This window comes from Coenobita brevimanus, chromosome 62, assembly GCF_032717465.1.
Source record: "Coenobita brevimanus isolate Jiangsu-jjx chromosome 62, ASM3271746v2, whole genome shotgun sequence".
NCBI classification, from domain to species: Eukaryota; Metazoa; Arthropoda; class Malacostraca; order Decapoda; family Coenobitidae; genus Coenobita; species Coenobita brevimanus.
The window spans coordinates 3586820-3607750 of record NC_137015.1 but is presented as its reverse complement, the minus strand read 5'-3'; the positions used below and the strand labels follow the sequence as shown (position 1 = coordinate 3607750).

The 20931-nt window shown below is 44.2% G+C and overlaps 1 protein-coding gene across 1 annotated transcript in view; it reads right to left on the bottom strand.

Annotated features, from left to right (window-relative positions):
- Positions 1-20931, bottom strand: part of LOC145403936 (proto-oncogene tyrosine-protein kinase receptor Ret-like) — a 70251-nt gene that overhangs the window by 9439 nt on the left and 39881 nt on the right. The window contains exons 6-14 of the mRNA XM_080275538.1: positions 15237-15372; positions 13340-13464; positions 11653-11781; positions 10850-11039; positions 10481-10587; positions 8006-8208; positions 7376-7661; positions 6960-7197; positions 6046-6213 (exon numbers count right to left, since the gene is read on the bottom strand). Coding sequence (XP_080131664.1) covers positions 6046-6213; positions 6960-7197; positions 7376-7661; positions 8006-8208; positions 10481-10587; positions 10850-11039; positions 11653-11781; positions 13340-13464; positions 15237-15372 — 1582 coding nt within the window. The remainder of the gene's footprint in view (positions 1-6045; positions 6214-6959; positions 7198-7375; positions 7662-8005; positions 8209-10480; positions 10588-10849; positions 11040-11652; positions 11782-13339; positions 13465-15236; positions 15373-20931) is intronic.

Below are 20931 nucleotides of genomic sequence, written 5' to 3'. Positions count from 1 at the left end.
ATCTCTCTCTCTCTCTGGGTGGGGGGAGGGGGAATGAGAGTGTGAAATGGGGGATTATGGGTTGGACTGGTGTGAAGGGGAGTCGAGAGAAGAATATAAACAAAAACACACAGAGGTCAGCAGAGGTCAGTCAAAAATTCATCAGAGGTCAACTAAGGTCAGCAGATGTCAAGGGAGGTCAACTAAGGTAAGCAGAGGTCAAGGGAAGTCAAATAGGGTCAACAGAGGTCAACTAAGGTCAGCAGAGGTCAAGGGAGGTCAACTAAGGTCAAGGGAGGTCAACTAAGGTCAGCAGAGGTCAATGAAGGTCAGCAGTGGTCACTAAGAAGACACCATCCATTTACCTGTAGTTCTTTCACCTTAAGTTGGCCCAAATTTATGTCCCTTTTGTATTTTATTTCACGTAACATAAACACAATTAATACTACGGCTCTCCTTCCTTGATACCGATACACCTGGGCGTTAAAGATGGACAAAGGGCAATTTTAGGCCAAGTTAGAGTGACAGGAGTATAGGTATCAACTTCCTAAAAATCGGTGAGATATTTATCAGGTTAATTTTGCTTTGAGAAAAAACAACAAAAAGAACAATAATAATAATGATGATAATAAAAATATTAATAATAAAAATAATAATAATAATAATAAAATAATAATATAAATAATAGTAATAATAATAAAAATAATAATAATAATAATAATAATAATACCATCACGACCAACAACAACAATAGAAATAATAATAATAATAATAATGATAATAATAATAAACGATATTTTTGCTCACCATGAAAAGAAAATTGCTGAAAAAATCTTTATTATATTCACAAGTGTTGTCATTTCTGTGGGAAGCCTGAAAAGAGAAAGAGAGGAAGTGGGGGAAGAAAGAGAGGATTAGAGAGAGAGAGAGAGAGAGAGAGAGAGAGAGAGAGAGAGAGAGAGAGAGAACTGTGTAAGGAGTATATCGTAGAGAAAGACGAACAGACAGACGCCAAAATATAAACAAAAGTGGATGTACGTTTGCATGTACGGATGTAAGGGTGTGTATGTGCGTCGTATGCCTGCATGTATGTATGTATGTAGGGAATGCTGTATGTAAGGTGAGGACAAGAAAAAGGTTTGTATGTGCGTATGTGTATGTTTACGTAGGTATGTGTGTATGCATGAAGGATAGTGCAGGGAGAGAAAAACTGTGTGTGTGTGTGTGTGTGTGTGTGTGTGTGTGTGTGTGTGTGTGTGTGTGTGTGTGTGTGTGTGTGTGTGTTTATCCTGGGCTTGTGAGGTATTAGAGGGGGAGGAAGGGAGGAAGGGAGGCTCTTCCGCTGGACACACTCCCTTCCTCCCTGAACCCTCTCCCTCTTTCCTTTCCTCTCTCCCTCCCTCCCTCTACCTCCGTTCCTTCTCTCCTTACCTCCCTCACTCTCCTACCTGTCCTTTTACCTCCCTTTCTCCCTGCCTCTCCCTCTTTCATTCGTCTTCTCCCTTCTTCTTACCTCTTACCCTATCCACCCCTTCCTTTTCTTCCTCCCTCCTCTTCTTTCACCCTGTCCCTCCTTCCCTCTCTTCCACTCCCCTTACCTCCTTCCCTTCCTCTTAATTGCTTACCTGTCTTCACCTTTTTACACCTTTTCACACCTCGTCTAACACCTCTACACCTATTCACACCTCTTTCTTCATCATAACACCTATTAATATCTCGTTGTGCACTTGTAATTACCTTTCAACAGCTTAATTAATGTAAACACCCTTTTTTTACACTCTCTTACACTTTTACACCCGTCCACCTCACCTTTTACACACTTACACTGCCCACATATGCTTTTACACACCTACACTTTCTTAACACCTGTCTATCTGTAAATTAATCTCTATATACTTCCCTACACCTTCCTCCTCACCTGTCTACCTGTCTGCTTTTCAATCTACACCTGATAAAACTGTCTACACCTGCCTACACCTGTCGACACCTTTCTGTTCACTCGTCTACCTGTTAACACATTCCCACGTGTGATTTCTCTCTCTCTCTCTCCACCCTCACTCCACCCACTCCACTTCCCAGATAAGCTTTTGAAAATAGTTTTAATGGTGGATCAGCGAAGGGATCAGAGAGGGAGGGCAAGTGAGAGAGAAAAATAGGTGGGAAAGAGTGGGAAAAATAGAGAGAGAGAGAGAGAGAGAGAGAGAGAGAGAGAGAGAGAGAGAGAGAGAGAGAGAGAGAGAGAGAGAGAGAGAGACGAAGTGGAGGGGTTACTCAAGTGGGAGAGGAAGTGGAGTGGATCTTGATGTGGATGAGGTGGAAGGATAATTAAGACAGTAGGTGGATTTAGTGGGTGGAAGAGAAAGAGATTTTTTTCGGTATAGGTCTGTAAGGAGTAAATGGAAGAGTTATAAGGTGGAGGAGGTGGATAGGTGGACGGAAAATTAGAGCGGGTGGATTTGGTGGGTGAGAAAGAATGGGATTTTTTAACAGGTGTGTGTGGAGTGAGTGGAAGAGTTAGTTTTTGCTAGGTGGATAGGTGGATTGATCGCTTAAGATAGTAGGTGGATGAAGTGGGTGGATCAGGTGGATAGGTTAAGTGTTAGAAGTGGATGGAAAGGTTAGTTTTTGCCAGGTGGATAAATTAGGTGGAGGAGGTGGATAGCTGGAATGATCACTTAAGGTAGTAGGTGGATTAAGTGGGTGGAAGAGTGGATTTAGATAAGTAAATGGACAGAAAGTATGTGGATCCAGTGGTTTGGTGGAACAGGGTGATACAGAGAAGAGCAGTGGGTGGAATGAGTGGATGGATTAAGTGGGTGGAATGAGTGGATACAGACAGGTGGGTAAGAAGAAAAAGGTGGATATGCGGCCAGGTGGAGCAGGTGGGTAGATTGGAAGATTACTGAGAGAGTGGTTGGATAAAGAGTAGGTGTGTGGAAAAGAGTGTCAAGTGGAATTGTGTGGGTGAAAAGATGTGGAGCAGTGATGTGGATAAGGCAGACGGTAGAGTGGAAGACCTGAACAGATTAATATGGGATGGATAAAACGAAGAGGGTGGAAGAGTGGCTGTGGAAGGTGGAATTAGGTGGAGCTAGGTGGAGGAGGAGATAGAAGTGGATGAAAAAAAATCCACAACAGAATATAATGGTGGAAAATTAGAAGGATGAGCAAGGAAAAGGGGCTGGGTGGAGGAGGTGGAATTAGGTGAAGGAAGTGGAAGGAGGTGGATGAGGTGGATGGGTTAAGGTGAGTGGATAGGGGGAGGGCTGAAGGCTGCTTTCATGTACGCAGTTAATTAATCGCAGGTAAAGGTATTGCGCAGGTAACGAGGAAGGACGGAAGAATGGTGCAAAGGAAGGAAGAATGGTGCTAAGGAAGGAAGGAAGAATAGTGCGAAGGAAGGAAGGAAGAATAGTGCGAAGGAAGGAAGGAAGAATGGTGCGAAGGAAGGAAGGAAGAATGGTGCGAAGGAGGGAAGGAAGGAAGAATAGTGCAAAGGAAGAAAGGAAGAATGGTGCGAAGGAAGGAAGGAAGAATGGTGCGAAGGAAGGAAGGAAGAATGGTGCGAAGGAAGGAAGAATGATGCAAAGAAAGGAAGAATGCTGCGAAGGAAGGAAGGAAGAATGGTGCGAAGGAAGGAAGGATGGTACAAAGGAAGGAGCGGAGGGAGGAAGGAAGAAAGGAACGATGGTATGATGGAGGGAAAGATGGAAGGAAGGAAGGGAGGAGAGATGGAAGGAAGAAAGGATGGAAGAAAGAAAAAGTAAGGAAGGATGGATGCTGGATGGAAGGAAGGGATTGTAGGAACTGGGAAGGAAGGAAAGTAGGAATGGGGAAACGAAGGAAATGATTAATAGGTAAAAGAAGGAAGGTAAAAAGGGCAGCAAGCAGCCTTAATGGTCCTTTTGAGGCTGTCTGTTAGGAGTGAAAGGAAGGAAGGAAAGAAGGAAGGACAGGAGGGAGAGGGGGAGGGAAGAAGGAAGAAAGAAAGGACAGGAGGGAGAGGGGGAGGGAAGAAGGAAGAAAGGAAGACAGGAGGGTGAGGGGGAGGGAAGAAGGAAGAAAGGACGGGAAGGAGAGAGGGAGGGAAGAATGAATGAATGAAAGAAGGAAGGAGGGAAGGAAGGAGAGCAGGAAGGAAGGAAAACGATAGGGAAAAATGCAAGTAAGAAATTTTCGAGAGGAATAAAAGAAGAAAAAAGAGCAAACTGAACAGGGAAGAGAAAAACGAGAGAGAGAGAGAGAGAGAGAGAGAGAGAGAGAGAGAGAGAGAGAGAGAGAGAGAGAGAGAGAGAGAGTGCCCCAATTAGGTCAAGGGCAGTAAAATAATCAAAGCACTCCCGATAAACAATAAGGTGTTGAAACTAATTAAATCACACACACACACCTGGACAAACACCTGGGCTACAAGGGGTGTTTTAGAAGGGCTGAATAAAATCGTCTGAAGGTAGAAAGAATGAGAAAGAAAAATCGCCAAGGTAGGAAAAGGGTTAACAGAGATGATGGTGATGATGATAGTGGTGGTGGTGAAGATGATGATGATGATGATAGTGGTGGTGAAGATGATGATGATGATAGTGGTGGTGATGATGATGGTAATGATAATGATGATGATTACTTGATAGAGTGAATGTACTCACATACACACACACACACACACACACACACACACACACACACACACACACACACACACACGTGTTCAAACACCAAAAAACATGTCATTTAGTCAAGGGTCGAAACACACACACACACACACACACACACACACACACACACACGTGTTCAAACACCAAAAAACATGTCATTTAGTCAAGGGTCGAAGCACACACACACACAGACACACACACACCAACGTACCCGGCAAAAAACACCCGAGTTCACTGTTTTTCGAGTCCTCCAAAAATACACACATAAAAAAACTCAAAAAAACACGAAAAAAACACCAAGGATATTACAACAAATTTTTTTTAAAAAAACTGGAGTTGATGCGTATGAATATAGATGAGAGAGAGAGAGAGAGAGAGAGAGAATTACGCTTAAACTGTCCTGCGTATCCAACTCATCAGAAAAAATATATATATACATAAAAGAGAGGGAGAGAGAGAGAGAGAGAGAGAGAGAGAGAGAGAGAGAGATGAAAAAATATTATGGCTGAAACACGTATTGGACAAGAACTATTAATATGACAGACAGCGGGTTCGATTTTTTGATAGTGGTGGTGGTAGTTGTGGTAGTGGTGGTAGTTGTGGTGGTGGTAGAGTGGTGGTACTTGTGGTAGGTGTGCTTGCGTTGATGGTGGTGATTGTGGTAGGGGTAGAGGTGGTTGTGATGGTTGTAGCTGTGGTAGGAGTGACAGTATAAGGTAGAATTGGAAGTAGAGTTACGGTGGTAGTTGTGGTATTAATAATGATGATAGTTATGGAAGTGATGGTAGTTATAATATTGGTGGCTATGGTAGTTGTTATGGTGGACAGAATGATTACTTAGATATATGGTTGAATAAATCAATATGTGACATGCTTTAAGTACTCACCTGTCATGTGATAAGAGAACGATTAGATAAATGACAGTGTAAGGGGTAATGATTATGAGACGGGCGATGATGATGATGATGAAGATGATGATGATGATGATGATGATGATGATGGTGATGATGATGATGGTGGTGGTGGTGGTGGTGAAGAATTGCATGCTACTGATGATGATGATGATGATGATAACTGTGGCGGTAATGACGATGATGATGATGAACTCCACACTACCGATGATGATGATAATGATGATGACGATGACGGTGGTGGTGATAGTGATGATGATGATGATGATGAAAATGATTATGAAAACGATGACAATGACGATGATGATGATGATGAAGATGATAACGATGACGATGGTGGTGGTGGTGATGAAGATGATAATGATGATAACGATGACGGTGGTGGTGATGAAGATGATAATGATGATAACGATGACGATGACGGTGGTGGTGATGAAGATGATAATGACGTTAACGATGACGATGGTGGTGATGAAGATGATGATGATGAACGGCACGCCTCTCACCTGGCTTCATTTCCGGGGTGTCGGGTGGGGGTGGGTATGGCGGTGGGTTCTCCTTGGCGGGGAAGCAACTGCACCCGGCCCTGTTGCACGTACACGGACCCAAGCCAGACTCAATGCCACGGCCGCTGGGAGACAGAGTTAGCAGTTTTGACTTCACCCAGGACTCGTCTGTAGGGTAGAACGAGGAGGGTTGGGAATGAGTAGGACAGAAGAATATGATGAGAAAAAAGAGGAGGAGGTAAATGGAAGAGAAAGGGGAACTTATAAAGGGTGGGTTGGGAATGAGTGAAACGGAAAAAAATGATAGGAGAAATGGGAGGAGGTAAAGGGAGGAGAATTTATGAAGGGAGTGCAGAAGGAGGGTCAGGAATGAGTAGAACAGAAGAAAATGATAAGAAAAAAAAAAAGAAGGAGGTAAAGGGAAAAAGAAAAGAAATAAAATAAAAATAAATTAGGCTCAGACAGCAACCCAAGACCCATGTCAGAAGCTGTGAATCTCTCTCTCTCTCTCTCCAACGCAATCTTGAGGACATGCACAAGAAACCTTCACCCCAAGTCCATCACAGACTCCACTCAGCCACATCCTCTCTCTCTCTCTTATTTCTCGCTAGATAGATAGATAGATAGATCAATACACCCACCCACATAATCCAGGGAGTATAGGCTATAGACTCAAACCTCATCACACACTCCATTAAGACACCATCCCCTCTCTATCTATCTGTCTATCTATCCATCTATCTATCTATCTCTCAGTACTCACCCACAAAATCCTGGGGGCAGATAGATGGATCATTCACTTCCAGCCCATCACACTCTCTAATAATACACTCTCCCTCCATCTCTATCCATCCATCCATCTACCAATCCACCTATCTATCTATCTATCCATCTATCTATCTCCAAGTACTCACCCACACAATCCTGGGGACATATAGAGGGATCCTTCACCTCCAGCTCATCACACACTCCATTAGGGCACGTCTGCAGATCGGGCGAGCAGGTATCGTAGGTTTTACTCGTGACCTTCCACTCACTCTGTCGCCACATGCACTTCCCCGTCACCGCCCCGTTTCCGCAGAAGGCCTCGCACTCGACCCGGTACACGTGCGAAGAACAGGAGGGGAAGTCATCTCTGTCGGTCATGGCGTTCTGAGGGTCGGGAGATGAGAGAGCGGTGTTAGATGGAGGAGAGGAGCACTTTTATCTTTTCCACTTAAAAACAAAAAATTGTAATGGAAGTGTTGTGATTACTGGCTGTATATTTCACACACACACACACACACACACACACACACACACACACACACACACACACACACACACTCACCACTTCAAGACAGTGCTGATGGGCGTGTCTGTTCTGCGCCTCCTCCACAACGGTAATGGACACAACGGTAGTACTGTTGCCGCGCCTCACCACCACCTCCCCAGTCCTCAGCAGGGTCAGGTTGCTCACGTAGAGGATGCCAATCTTCTCCGTGACGCTGACGCCCTTGTCGGTGGAGTTCTGGCCGATGTAGAAGAGCGCGGCTTCGGGCAGGGGGGCAGGCACCTTGAAGTGATCGACGTCTGGGTGTATCAGTTGACCCAAGCGGTAATATCGGCCCACGGGTCTGTTGGAGGGATGTGGGGGTGAGAGGCGGAGTGGTATATACAGATAAATGCAGGTGAATGGTAAATGCAGGTAGAGATGTGCAAATAAAATGATAAACAACGGGATAAAAATACGTACAGGCTGGGAGAAGGAAAGCATCATTATTACCACATTCTTACCATTATCGTCTTTTTTTAATTCCACCTCAAGGTCATTTGATATACAGAGCAAATACACACAGACAAAGGAGTAATGAATAAATATACAAGTAGATACCAGGAAAAATAACTGAATGAATGAATGAATAAATAGCAAGATAAATAAATAAATATCTCGTTAATCAGGCTCTCCGTCTTTACTTACAGCGTGACCGTAATGTTGATCTCCGGCGGGGGTATCTCCTTCAGTAATAACTCGTGCTCCGGCCGTACCTCCACCACGCCGCCTCCACCTCCACCTCCGCCTCCACCATCGTCCTCGTGGTCCACATCGGGTTCCACCACATCCACGTCATCCGTCAGGCAGTTCTGGTCCGCCGGGAGGGTCAAAGTGATGTTGTATACCACCTGGGGAAGAAAACAGTCATCATCATCATCATCATCATTCAAACCCTTACACACACCTCACAAGATAGGGCGAGGTACACAAAATGCAACTGGAAATACACTAATACAAAGGATGGGCGGATGGGAGTGGGCGGGATGGGTTGAATGGGTGGGTTGTTTGTACAGGTGGGGGGAAATACCTGTACCTGTAAAGATGGGCGTTCTTAATTAGGCACTTTGGGTGAGCTATGCAAATCCTCCCACACCGGAATAAGTCGCTTGCTAAACTCTCTCTACGAAGGATATTTCCGCTTGTTTTTGGCTTTCCTTTTGTTTACATTAATAAACTAGGAATGGATGTTACAATGTCAGGCCTTGTATGTAAGCTAACAGAGAGAAGGAACCTCTCTCTCCTTTAATGGCAGTGAAGAAGTTAACATCACTCGTTAGATAAAGAGACATTTCAACCAGTCTCAATCATATTAGTCCCTACTCAGTAACGATCTCTCTCTCTCTCTCTAATCACACACACACACACACACACACACTCCATCCTAATCAGAAACTTCTCCCACCACACACATTCCCCTCCCTCCACAATAACAACCTCTGCCACCACACGCCACCCTCCCACATGCACCCCCACCAACCATGCAATATATCACACCCTGCCCCCCTCCACTACGACTCCAGGTATTCTTTGGGTCGACCTTGAAGCACTCACCTGCGCATGTCATTACCTGGGTACAAATATCTAAGTGACTAATTTTTCACCTGTGCTCTCTCTCTCTCGTTTTGTCATATTAAGCTATCTATCATTTCTATCTATCCATCTACCCATCTTCTCCTTTTCTGACGTCAATCTCTCCCTTTATATCTATTATCCATCCATCCACCTATGTACCTATTCGCTCATCTATCTATCTACGTGTATCTATCAATCTATCTATCGACAATTCTATTCATCCATTTACATATCTATCTATTTATATGGACCCCCTTCATAAATCTATCTATATATCTACAAATCTATCTATCTATAATTATTGTAATCTATCTGTCTATTAATCTACCTGTCTATCTCTCTCAATTCATTTATCTATAAGTCTATCTATCTAGCTATCTGGCTCTATTTATCTATCTGTCTGTCTATCTATCTATCTCAATTTATTTATCTATCTGTCTGTCTATCTATCTCTCAGTTTTCTATTTCTTTTCCATTTCTCAGGCTCTATCAATCTTTCACACACGCTCTTTCCTTCCAATTTTTTTCTCAATTGCCGTCTCCCTCCCTGCACCTGTGACTCTCTCTCTCTCTAACTGTGCCTCGCTCTTTCCGTGCTCCCCTCTGATCTCTCTCTCTCTCTCTCTTTCTCTGTCTCTCTCTCTCTCACACACACACACACCGTCCGTCCTTATTAATTACACTGGCCATTTCCCTGACTGGCCATGACCTTTCTGTCCAACCAGAGGTCAGTAACCCTTAAAGCCAGAGGAGCCATTTATTTGAAAGTTTCATAAGAATGTAGTACTCTCGGAGCCGCAGTACAAAACACTCTCATAAACCAAAATCCACAGTACTTCTATATGTAAACAAAACATTACGGTGATACTGTTCCATCTACAAGGCGAATGAAAATATAATAATGTGTTCTGTAGTTTATTCAATATATATATATATATATATATATATATATATATATATATATATATATATATATATATATATATATATGAAAATACTCATAATATAGATCTTTTCAAAGTTGCATTAAAAATCTAATGTTTGCCTTGCATGTGTTACATGATGCTTTCGTTCTTAAAGAATAAATGATTATTTATGAAGCTCCTGGGGCCGCAAAAGTGACTTAAAAGAGCCGCAGGTTGCTCCTGAGCCGCAGGTTGCCGACCTCTGGTTTAGACGTACCCCTTTACCCATTCTTCTGTTCTGTATTCTCTCTCTCTCTCTCTCTCTCTCTCTCTCTCTCTCTCTCTCTTTTTCTCCCCGTAACTATTATTTCTCACAGCAACCAACCCTCCATTTCTATTCCTCGTCTTCTACATCTACACCTTTGTACGTAAGTTGGATGGGAAGGGGGATGAATTATGAGAGAGAGAGAGAGAGAGAGAGAGAGAGTAAAAGCAGATATAGTACTGTATTAGAGAAAGGAGGAGAAAGAGAGAGACAAGCACACTACACAACTACCACCACCATCAATACTACCACTCTTACAGAAACCACCACTACAACAACTACCACTATTCCTACCACATTTTTAAGGCGGCTACAGACCTCTCCGTTGGTGTGGGGAGGGAGAAGAGTGAGGTCGATGAACTTAACAGCGAAGTGGATCTGTCTGGGTAGCTTCCCTCTCGCCTCGTTCATATCAAGAATCACGACTGCAAAAGGTGATAAGGTGGGGTTAATTAAGGTGGTTAAAATAGAAAAAAAAAACTCACACACACATACACACATTCTCCCTCTGCCCCTGTCTATCTGTCTGTTTCTCTCTCTCTCTCTCTCTCACACACACACACACACACACACATAGGCTGCGTCGATAAAGGCCATGTTTTACAAAGATGATGCAGGTTGAGATCACGGTCGCACGCCACTCACTACAGTCACACGGTCAGAAGCGCTACCTGGGGTGACCCGTACCTGGCGTGAGGACCGCACAGGTGGCCCGGAGCTTCACGTTGTCCATGTGGCTGTCGCACAGGTGGGGCCTCACGTTGAACTTGGTGACGCTCTCGATGGTGACGATGTTGAAGGTGTTGCCGATGAGTTTGACGTAGTAGTTGTTGGTGCCGATGAGGTCTGGGTCCATCACCATTAGCTTGTCGTCCAGCTGGTGGGTTAGTGGGTTAGTGGGTTAGTGGGCTGGTGGGTTTGCTGGTGTTAGGCTATGTTGTGTTAGATTGAAGTTGGATTTGTTATGCTTTGTTCGGTGTTAGTTAGGTCGCTCATCATCAGTTTCTCGTCCAGTTCAATGATGGGAGGTTAGTGGGGTTAGAGGTAAGGTAAGGTAAGGTAAGGTAAGGTAAGGTAAGGTAAGGTGAGGTTAGGTAAGGTAAGGTAAGGCGAGGTAAGGTGAGGTGAAGTGAGGCGAGGAGAGGATGGGGTAGTTAGAGGGTTAGTGACTGGCACGGTTGGATTGGATTGCGGTAAGTCTGGCTTGGTTAGACTGTTAGGTTACGTTATGTTGTTATGTTATGCGGTTGTTATGTTAGTGGATCTTGACTGGCTTGATGTGGTTAGGTTAGAGGAGGTTGCCTTGTTAGTGTGAAGTACTAGTGACCTGTGATGGGGTGTGTGTGTGTAGTACTAGTTAGATGAATTAGATGTTAGAGGCTATTGAGGAGTGATTGGTACTTGGGCTGGTTGGGTGTGAGTGTGGATGGTAGTGTGGGGTTATACAGACACACACACACACACACACGCACTCTCTCTCCTTCACTCACATCAGCCACGTCGTAGCAGTAGTGCCAGTCGACGTGTGGGTGGTTAGCCTTGAGGGGAGGGGAGTCATCTTCGTCCAAAATAAACAGATCACCTTCACGGGTCTCCGGTGCCTCCTTACGCTTACCCCTCTGTACAGGAATTGAGAAGCAAGGTTAATTAGTATCGTTGGTAGCAGCGTTAGTATCATCATCAGCACTATCGTCGTTATCATCATCACTTTTGTCATTATCATCATTATCACCATCATCGTAATCATCTTTCTCATCGTCATCAACATCACTATCGTCATCATTTTCATCATCATCATTATCTTCATCAACATCATCATCATCACCAATCCACAGGGAAAAGGAATATACTGAAGAGCTGTTGCTACTATTACTACTACTACAACTACTACTATGACTACTACCATCATCATCATCATCACCTGAATCTAAAACCAGGTACAAGGAAAAAACACAAAAACAGGGGAATTATCAACAAAGTCTATCTATCCATCTATCTATAGCCCGACGCCCTAATCCCGCAAAGGGTGGCCGCAGACAAAACGCCTGCTAGTCGCTCTGTCACCCACCATTTGACTGCCCTCCCCCCAACTCATCCCCCCCTCCCTCATATCAACAATGTGCACAGAAAAAATAGGCTCCATCCCCTTCACTCATCATTAACACAGCAACGTAAGATTTGTATATCTATGTAACTCTTCATAGTTTTCCCCTTCCCCCTCGATCACCCCTTTCCCTTTCCCCTTGCTCACCCCTCTCCCTTCCCCCTCGCTCACCCCTCTTCCTTCCCCCTCGTTCACCCTTTCCCTTCCCCCTCCACAACCTTCTCCTTCCCCCTCTCACAACCCCCTTCCTTTCCCGTCTCACCCCTCTTTCTTTCCTCTCCCTCACCCCTCCCTTTCCCCTCTCTTCTGGTCATTACTCCTCCCCTTTATCTTAATCTCATTACCTACCCATTTCCAACGCTCTTTCTCTCAGCCTGGCTCATCATTAACCTTTTCTCTCCTACCTTCCCTTTCTCTTCATCTTCCCTTCACTTCTCTCATTATCTTTAACATCCACACCAATTTTTTGTTCTTCACCGTTTCTGAACCCATACTTCCACTTTTTCATACTCATTTTCCCTTCTCTTTTCTCAATTTCTTATAAGCAAATAAAAAAGCGCTATTTTTATCTACGGGAGATCATTGGGATTTGAAAAGGGGAAGACCGGACCGAGCTTGAGATGGGCCGATGTCTTTTGTTTACATCCGTTTTCCCGCCAAAAGAGATCACCTGATGAGGAACAACACGACACCCCGAGATTTTAACCCCGTCAGTCTGAGAGCGTGTTTCCTATTAAGTTCTTCCTAAATACGATTAAATTTAACCTACGGAATAGATATACTGATGAATAACAACGTCTGGAAGTAGATAGAATGAAGGAAAAATACCTCGTTGGACTGATGGGGGTCGGTGATGATGATGATGATGATGAACATGGCTTGCGGTGAACTGATGTCTTAAACTCTTACTATCCATCACCAGACTAAATAATAGTAATAATAATAATAATAATAATAATAATAATAATACGAGTGATTACGTACAACAACCACATGATAAAACTACTACTACTACTACTAATAATAATAATAATGATGATAATAATACCAGTACTAATCACGAAGAAGTGTACCTGTATCCAGCACGTGACAGAGAAGTTCACCAGACTGTCCCTGAACTCCCGATCCAGCTCTGCTCTTGGGGTGATCACGAGGCGGTTCCTTAGCGTTGTCAGCTCGCTCATCCCCTCGCTCACACCTGCAGAGACACCTTTAATTAGCTCTACCTGTGGCTGAGTTCCCCGCCTGAGAGTTATGGCACCTAGATTCACCTTTAATTAGCTCTACCTGTGGCTCAGTTCCCCGTCTGAGTTTTAACACCTGAAGATACACCTTTAATTAGCTCTTGCGCACCTCTTACCTCTTAGAACCAAATAATCTCCTTGTACAATTGCATCACATCTTCCTACACCTTTCAGTACTTCACACCTCTGTACACTTCTATTTGCCTCCATATCTCTGTACATTTATAGGCACATCTTGCTACATATTTTGCTATGTCACACACACACACACACACACACACACACACCTGACCTCATTACGGCCGTGAACACCTATGTCTGATCTTCTGAACCAATTAACAGAGCAACGGCAGGTGTCACAAAAGAAGCACCTGTAAATAAATAAGCTCAAACCTGTAAATAAAAAGGCTCACACCTGTAAGTAAATGAGTTCACACCTGTAAATAAATGAGCTCACACCTGTAAATAAATAAGCTCACACCTGTAAATAAATAAGCTCACACCTGTAAATAAATAAGCTCACACCTGTATCCTCCTTTTCTCACCTGTGTTAACTAATCAAACACGGACCTTCTGCTGATCTCACCTTTAAAGCCTTCATTCCTGGGAAGTCATTCTTATTCATCTTTATTTATTTATTTATTTATTTATTAGATGGTGATTTTCTTAGGCCTGGGATGTATTTACTGAACTGAAAGGGTTTGATATCAACTTCATCAGCCTCTTTATTGCTGCATGTGATTTCCGAGTTCAGTAAAATCGTCTGGAGGTAGTTTGATGAAAGGAGAACAAAGACGCCTTCGTACTCAAGGGGTTAATTACATACCTGCATTTGTTAATTACACACACCTGCATTACACACCTACCTACACACACATACACACCTGCTCTCACCAACCACACGCCTGCCCTTGCCCCACACCTGTCTTAATCACACACACCCCACTTAGAAACCTGCTTAAATTACACATGTGTTATTACTTATCACCCCCCATCACACACACACACACACACACACCTAACTACGTAGTCACACACATGGTCATTACTGCCTGAATATGCATGACCCGGTGCACTGCTTAGGTAATTACACGATGCATATCCAGAGTTAATGGTCACCTCACCTGCAATTACCTGACCACACCTGAACGTCTCATCACCCATCTTACTGAACTTCCTTTCCTTTCACATTCGCACCTGGTTTAAGTTCCGTTTTTAACACGTAAACACTGCCCTTTGTGTCTACCTTCACTACGGGCGGCATTTGTCCTCGCCTCGTTCGTAGACGCATTTAAGTGTAGAACCACATCTTCATCTTCCACAGTACGTTCTTAGGATAGGCCGCCATGATCTAAAATTGGTAGTACCTTTACAAGCAAGACTGTATCCTTTGACAAATATTCATCCTCTGCAGAAAAAAAAAAAAAATCCTCTTTCTTGGGACTTGCCTCTCTACACATCCACCATCCCACACACCTTCACACACACCTGTCTCCTCACACACACACCTTCCACCCCACACACCTCCCTTCCCACACACACCCAGTTCTCCACACATCTACCCTTCCACACACACCTGTCTCCTCACACACCTGCCACCCCACACACCTATCTCTCCACACACCTTCCATCCCACACACTCCCACCTCCTCACACACTCCTTCCACCCCACACACCTACCTCTCCACATACCTGCCTTCCCACACACACCTGCCTCTTTACACACCTGTGACGTTGATCGCATATGTGGCGGTGAAGTCGGGGCAGATATCGGTGACGGAGGGGAGGGCGAGGAGGGGCACGGGGGCGCGGTTCTCCCACTGCCGCAGCAAGATGTCACCCTCAGGCAGGAAACACATCGACTGAACCAAAGGAAAAAAAAAGGAAAATGGAGAAGGGTGATTGTAACGCGTGGTAATGATATCTATGAGTAGAGTCGTAATTACACTCATTAAAATAGAGGAGGAGGAGGAGGAGGAGGAGGAGAAGGAGGAGGAGGAGGAGGAGGAGGAGGAGAAAGAGGAGGAGGAGGAGGATAACAGCGAAAGCAATAATTCATAGTACAATTATCATGTTAACCATCTACGTATTGGGCAAGGAGATGATGATGATGATGATGATAATGATGATGATGATAATAATAATAATAATAATAATAATAATAATAATATTAATAATAATAGTTACCTGTTTACTTATTGTGTACCCACCATAAGGTTATTGTCTTTGTAAGCATAGGTACATTTTATATTTGTCTCAATAACTGGCTAACTGTATGCTTAACTGTAACCATATTTCTTTCAGATAATGAGAGGGACCATAGCTACATTTCTGCAGTGTTACAGCTTTACAGCTTTTGTGGTTTCCTCTAAAACGTGTTACAAAAAAAAACACTGAGCAGATCTGAATTCGGTACTATCCACTAGGCTAAATGGCAAAATATTCAGCCAAAATTCTCAGCAAACTTGTTTATTATAAGATTTTACACCAAATAGCTATATCTCAATTAGTTCATGAGATTTTTCAAATTCAAATATGCAATTTCTCCACCAAAAATGAGCATATGACCTTCACAAATAGGTCATGGTTATTTATATTAGGTACAAATACTTGGTTTACCCTTGGGAACCTTCCTTTATACCAAGATCTAGGGAAAGAAGTGCAAACAAAAAGATACTTAACATAACAATTGGTTAAAGTTTAATAATAATACGACGGGCAACAAGTAGTAGTAGAAACAGAAGTAGTAGTAGTAGTAGTAGTAGTAGTGGCAGTAGTGGTTGTGAGTAGTAGTAGTAGTAGTAAAGAGTGGTAATAATAACAATAATAATAATCATAACAACAACAGTGCTACGAAATTACTACATGTACACAGATCAAGGCAGAGATGTTAAAGAGAAAGTACCCATTCTCTCTCTCTCTCTCTCTCTCATCGCCTTTCCTGCCTTCAACCTTTCACTCTTATCTTCTGTATAGTTTCCTCTTCCGTCATTTTCATTACCCCTTTCCTCTTCCTCTTTTCTTATCACGCTTTTACTGTCTCTCCTCTTTCTTATCCCGTCCTTCCTGCTCTCTCTCTCTCTCTCTCTCTCTCTCTCTCTCTCTCTCTCTCTCTGCCTTATCTCCAACCATTCCTCACTTTTATCTCCCACCTCGCTAATCCCTCCCTCCCTCCCCTCCCCCCCTCTTTCTCTCTGCGTAGAATCCTCGGCCTCCCCATTCTCTCTCTCTCTCTCTCTCTCTTTTCTTCCTGCGTAGGTTTCTCACTCTCCCCACACTCTCTCTCTCTTTCTTTCTCTCTCTCATATTTTCTGTCTATCTATCTCGCCCTCCTCCCATACCTCTTCACTATGCTTCCATCCATCTCCCCTACCCCTCAATTCTCTCTCTCTCCATCCCCCCCCTACGGTTACTCGGGGCAACCATCTCATTCATAGGACGCGGCGCAGGGTTGCCAAATCTCCAGGGTTGGGGGGCCAGATGGAATGCGCTGGTGCCACTTCTCGGAGGCTGGGACAGAGGGGATGATGCTAGGGTCGACTCTCAGTTACCCCATAGATGCTGGAGGGGATAGACGTCGTTTTTTTTTTTTTCCTCTCTGTCTCGTATCCATTTTTTCCTCCCATTTTGTTCTTCCTATTCTCCTTTTTGCATTCCCTATTTCGTTAGCATGGTTTTATTGTTTCATTCTCTCTCTCTCTCTCTCCCTCTCTCAAAAATGCAGCAAATATAGATAAAATCGTTTGGCCAATATAAAAGGCTCGATCGCTCAGTAACGACCCTATCATCTGTGTGGTCTGTGTATCTATGTAAAGCAGTCCCAGCCCCTCTCTCTCTCTCTCTCTCTCAGTACCTTTCCTAATAATCTCTCTCTCATCTAATATTCACTCCTCTTCCACCCCCCCCTCTCTCTCTCTCTCTCTCTCTCTCTCTCTCTCTCTCTCTCTCTCTCTCTCTCAGCTCTACAGTCACACCATTAATAGCGCCTATATATATAATTTTTTTTTACCATAAAACAGATTTTGTAGTGAAGCAGCAAAAAAGAAAACAAAACAATAACTGATTTTGATGACGTTATTCTATTTAATAATTTATCTTATTATTTATCATTATTTATTTTTTCTTATTTCTTATTCCTCCTTCAGACGGTTTTCTTTGGAGACTCTATAAAGGAACTAGCTCTCTCTCTCTCTCTCTCTCTCTCTCTCTCTCTCTCTCTCTCATGTGTCTGTCATCTTTTTCTTCATATTAATCTTAAGCTGCTCTGTGTGGTCGGACTGAAGGGGTTGCATATTGTCTTCCCTCCCCGCATCTCTGCCAAGGAATTCTGATAAGCAAAACAAAACAAAAAAAACAACGAAATACACAAAAAGGAAGCGTAAGAAGAGGAGGACTGAGGTTGAAAGAAAGAGGGGTTATCTTAGAGGGGGGATGGGGTGTGGGGAGGAATAATGGGGAGAGGGAGGGGGAGAGAAGGGGGAGGGAGGAAAGGAGGTGAGAAGGGGGGGGGGAAGCGAGATGGAGGAGGATATAAAGGGAGACATGTAGGGAAAGGTGGTTTGGAGATGGAGGGAGAGGGAGGAAAGAAGGAGAGGAGAAAGGGAGGGAGGGAAGCAGGGAGGGAAGAGGGAAATGAGAGGGGGGGGGGAGGGAAGGAGGCATGGCGGGCGGATGGATACTGGTGGTAGGGGAAAACTAGGCCAAATCTGGGGGAAAAATGGACATGAGGAAAAATACTTAAGAGATGGAAGGGAGGGAATGGAGGAGGGAGGGAAGGAGAAAGAAGGGAGAGGAGGGAGGGGAGGAGGAAGGGAGGGGAGGGAGATAAAGGAGGAGGGAGGAAGTAATAATGCTGATGGGGGAAAGAAAGGATGAATCTAGGGAGAAAAAATCTGGGTGGGGGAAAATACTTGGGGATAAAACTTGTCTATTTTCCCCTAGTGCGTATTGATCGCTTTCCTCTCTCTCTCTCTCTCTCTCTCTCTCTCTCTCTCTCTTCATGACTTTGATCCTCTCACCGTGCCTCGAATCTCTCCCTTTTCTTAACTCTCTCTCTCTCTCCCTTGTTGCTATAGACGGGGGCCTTCACGCGGTGGCACCCATATGACAGGGCGGTGGGGTGTCCGGTTATTAAATGTCCCTAACTTCCTCTTTCCGCCTCAACAGGAAGATAAAGGCCTGTAGGAGAAAGGCACATTCAGCCTGCAGTCCACTGGGTTTAAGATTACCCTAAAATTCATACTAGTACTACTCCTACTGTCTTTCTAAATACTCCTCCTCCTTCTTCTTCTTCTCTTCCTTAAGATTACTATTTCTTTTCTTCCTGTTTTGGTTTATCTATACGCAATCGCCTCTCTTCCTGTTCCTCACCCTCATCTTCTTCCCCCTCCTCCTCCTCCTCTTCTTCTCGATCCTTCTCTTCCTCCTCCTTGCCCACCTCCTCCTTGCCTACCTTCTCCTCCTCCTTCCATCACTTCCTCGTCTTTTATGATCGGGTATAAAAAAGGTAGGTGTGGACGCCAAATATCCATCCACCCGAATAACGAGCCCTTAAGGTGACTCTACACTGAATGACAAGCCAAATACTTCACTACATCCAAAGACTCCATTTACCATGCAGGCTCTGAATACATAACCAAGTGCCGCCTGGTGGTTTAGTGGGTTACGGACTCCACCCATACAGATCCCATAAGCGGTTTCATCTGAGGGGTGGTTGGGGATTTAGTAATTATATAATGCGGTTCAGGGGCGCAGGAGGCTGGTCACTCTTGCCACAGACTCGGGACTGGGCAACCTAACGAGAGAGAGAGAGAGAGAGAGAGAGAGAGAGAGAGAGAGTCAGGAAATGCATAAAGGAAATAGGAATGGACCCTGGGAGGAGGAGCTACCTGAAAACAATGACGAAGGAAGGAAGGAAGGAAGGAGGAAGGGAGGGAGGGAGGAAGCGAGGGAGGGAGGAAGCGAGGGAGGAAGGAATGAAGGAAGGGAGGGAGGGAGGGGGGAAGGAGGGAAGAAGGAAGGAAGAAAGGAAGGCAGGCAGGAGGGAGGGAAGGAAGACAGGAAAAAAGGAAAGACGAAAAGAAGGAGGGAAAGAAAAGAAAAAAGGCAGGAGAGAGAGAGAGAGAGAGAGAGAGAGAGAGAGAGAGAGAATGAAGGTTCGAACGAAAGAAAAGGAAACTGGAAGAAAATAAAAGAATCAACGAAAAAGATGGAAGGAAGGAGGAAAGGAAACAAGGAAGGAAGGAAAGAAGGAAGGAAATAGTGGAGGCGGATATTGAGAGAGAAGGCAGGATTCTCTCTCTCTCTCTCTCTCTCTCTTTCTCTCTCTCTCTTTTGCCTGCCAAATTTCCTCTCTGGTTGGCCCCCCTCCCTTCCTTCCACTTCCTGTCTCTCTATCCCTCCCTCTCTCTCTCTCTCTCTCTCTCTCTCTCTCTCTCTCTCTCTCTCTCTCTCAATAAGTCCCCGGTCCTCTTGACTGATGGAACAGAAACGTAAAAAAAAACTTGGTCTGCCGGAAATCGTCTAAAGGGAGGGAGGGAGGAAGGAGGGAGGGAAGGAAGGAAGGAAGGAGGAAGGAAGAAAAGATTGTAGATGGGAAGGGGGAAAATAAAGGAAAAAGGATGAAGGAAAGATGGAGAAAGAAGTAATGAGAGGGAAAGGAAAGAAGGAATGAGGAAGGAAGAGGGAAGGAGTGGAGGAAGGAAGGTGGGAAGGAAGGAAGGATGAAAAATGAAGGACGGAAATATTAAAGGAGCTACGAAGGTCAGGGGAAGAAAACTGAGAGAAGGAAGAAAGGAGAGAAGGAAGGTAAAAAGGTGGGGAGGGAGGGAAGAAGGGAAGAATAGAGGGAGAGAGAGAGAGAGAGAGAGTAATAAAGCCCAGATACTGAAATTTGAAATGGAAAGGTAATATTACACGAGAGAGAGAGAGAGAGAGAGAGAGAGGGAGGGAGGGAGAGAGGTTTAAACACACCAACACTATCAATCACAACTACAATATCACCCCCTCAAAAACAAAGGAAAAAAAAAACAAAAAACAGCCAAAATTAACACAAAGAAATAAAATTGATAATGTAACGAAAAGTAAATGTAGTTATTTATATAGTTAATCTATTTTTGTGATTTATGTATTTATTCTCTCTCTCTCTCTCTCAATTGATTATAATTCAAACATGACTCATTCTTGGCTGGGTGGACCTCAAAGAACAGAGGATATTTGGCACCAGTTTCAGAGAGAAAGAGAGAGAGAGAGAGAGAGAGAGAGAGACGGATGAAGCTTGCACCTTTACACGGGCTTCGAATCTGTGCCCCGGCGGTCTTCCCTCCAATATCACGGGAGAGGAGGAGGAGGAGGAGGAGGAGGAGGAGGTGATAGTGGTGGTGGTGGAGAAGGAGGAGGAGGAGGAGGAGGAGGAGGTGAGG